Below are 2386 nucleotides of genomic sequence, written 5' to 3' on the forward strand. Positions count from 1 at the left end.
TTTTTGCCTTGAAATTGTGGCGTCATTATCTTTATGGAGCTACTTTTAAGGTATTTTCTGATCACAAGAGCTTAAAGTACATTTATACTCAGAAGGAGCTAAATATGTGACAGAGGAGATGGATAGAGTTAATTGGAGATTATGACATGGAAATAATTTATCATGAAGGGAAAGCTAATGTGGTGGCGGATGCACTTTGTAGGAAATCTGTCCATGCTTTGTGTAGTGCCATGTCTAGGATGAGATTGCATTAGGAAATGGAAAAGATGGGCATTTCTATGATCAGGAAAGGAGATACAATTGGAGATTTGACCATTGAGCCAAAGTTGTATGAAGAGATCAGGAAAAAGCAAGAAGAAGATGCGAGAGTGGCGCGGTGGAGAGAGGCCGTGGGTGAGGCCATGGTGGAAGGCGGGAAGAAGCGGTTTCACATGGGTAGTGATGGTGGTTTGAGGTTTACTGGGAGATGGTGTGTACCCGATGATGAAGAATTAAAAAGAATGATTTTAACTGAAGCTCATTCTACTCCATATTCTGTTCATCCTGGAGGAGATAAATTATATAAAGATTTGAAGAAGACTTTTTGGTGGCCTAAAATGAAGAAAGAGGTTGCTGAGTTCGTTGCTAGATGTTTGGTTTGTCAAAGAGTGAAGGGAGAGCATAAGAGACCACAAGGTAAAGTTCAGTCCTTGGATGTGCCTGAATGGAAGTGGGAAAGCATTTCGATGGATTTCACTGTGGGGTTGCCTAAGACTCAGAGAGGAAATAACATGATATGGGTTATTGTGGATCGATTGACTAAGTCAACTCACTTCATTCCTATGAAAGATACTTGGAGTAAAGCTGAGTTGGCTAAATCTTATGTCAAAAATGTGGTGAAGCTTCTTGGTGTGCCAAAGGATATTGTTTCTGATCGTGATTCAAGGTTTATATCTAAGTTCTGGCAAGAATTGCAATCTTTGATGGGGACTCAGTTGAAGATGAGTACAGCATTTCATCCAGCTACAGATGGTCGGACCGAGAGGACTATTCAGACCTTGGAGGATATGCTGAGAGCTTGTGTGATGGAGTTTGGTGGATCTTGGGAGGAGAGGTTGGATTTGATTGAGTTTTCGTATAATAACAGTTATCATGCTAGTATTGGCATGGCACCTTTTGAGGCATTGTATGGCAGGAAGTGTAGGAGTCCTGTGTGTTGGGATGACAGGGCCGATGCAGTTGTGTTGGGACCTGAGATGATACAGGAAATGGTGGAGCAAGTGCACATTATTCGTCAAAAGATGCGTGCAGCGCAAGATAGACAGAAGAGCTATGCAGATTTGAAAAGGAGTGATATAGAGTTTGCTGTGGGAGATAAGGTGTTGGTTAAAGTGTCTCCTATAAGAGGTGTGATGAGGTTTGGGAAGAAAGGGAAGTTGAGTCAGAAGTATATTGGGCCATATGAGATTTTAGACAGAGTTGGAGAGGTAGCTTACCGTTTAGCATTACCTCCATCTTTGGATAGAGTGCATAATGTTTTTCATGTTTCACAATTGAGGAAGTATGTGAGTGATCCTACTCATGTGCTGGAGCCTGAGCATGTTGAGCTTGATGAGCAGTTGTCTTATGTTGAAGAGCCTAAGGAAATCTTGGATAGGAGAGTGAGGCTGCATTAGTGAAGGTTTTATGGTCTAATCATAAGGTGGAAGAAGCTACATGGAAAGTTGAAGCTGCTATGCGAGAAATGTACCCTAGTCTTTTTGTTTGAGTTAGTTGGTTACGGGGACGTAACCCTTTTCTTAGGGGGATAGGATGTAACATCTCGTATTTTATAACATTTATATGATAATTTAATAATAAAAGTATCTTGTGAGAGATTTGATAAGAAATTTAGTTGGAATTTATTTGAGATATTATTTCTGTTGTTTGGGTATTTTGGTGAAACTTCGGGACGAAGTTCTTTTTAAGGAGGGAAGATTGTAATACCCCGCATTTTACACGGTAGAATAATATTAAAATGTGTTTTAAATGATATTTAATAATTTAATTAATTGGATAATAAATTTGTAAGACGGAAATGAAATATAAAATAATTAAAACGGAAGAAATCTTTCTTGCTGAGGAGGAAACCACCCAAAAGAAACGCAGCAGGAGCTGCGCCTATTAGGAAGGTCACAGTTCCTGTTGCACCTCTTCCTGGGCTGGTTTTTTCCAGTTTCCAGATTTCTTTCGGATTTCTTTACTAATCCTACTTTTTCCTAAATTCCTTCACGTGATTAGTATAAATAGAGGCCTCCGCCTAACATATTTTTCACGCGAGTATACACCCTTCCCTTCTCCCCTTGTATTATAAGACCGTGCTCTTACTTTTCGACGCCTACATGCTTGCTCCACGCGACCACGTAAG

General features: G+C 40.2%; 1 protein-coding gene across 1 annotated transcript; it reads left to right on the forward strand.

Moving 5' to 3' along the window:
• Positions 1-257: 257 nt before the first annotated feature.
• Positions 258-1655, forward strand: LOC141628298 (uncharacterized). The gene is made up of 3 exons (XM_074441458.1): positions 258-925; positions 1208-1396; positions 1538-1655. Exons 1-3 carry the CDS (start codon positions 258-260, stop codon positions 1653-1655), a joined length of 975 nt encoding a protein of 324 aa, XP_074297559.1.
• The last annotated feature ends 731 nt before the right edge of the window (positions 1656-2386 follow it).

The sequence above is a fragment of the Silene latifolia genome, chromosome Y (assembly GCF_048544455.1).
Source record: "Silene latifolia isolate original U9 population chromosome Y, ASM4854445v1, whole genome shotgun sequence".
Lineage (NCBI taxonomy): Eukaryota > Viridiplantae > Streptophyta > Magnoliopsida > Caryophyllales > Caryophyllaceae > Silene > Silene latifolia.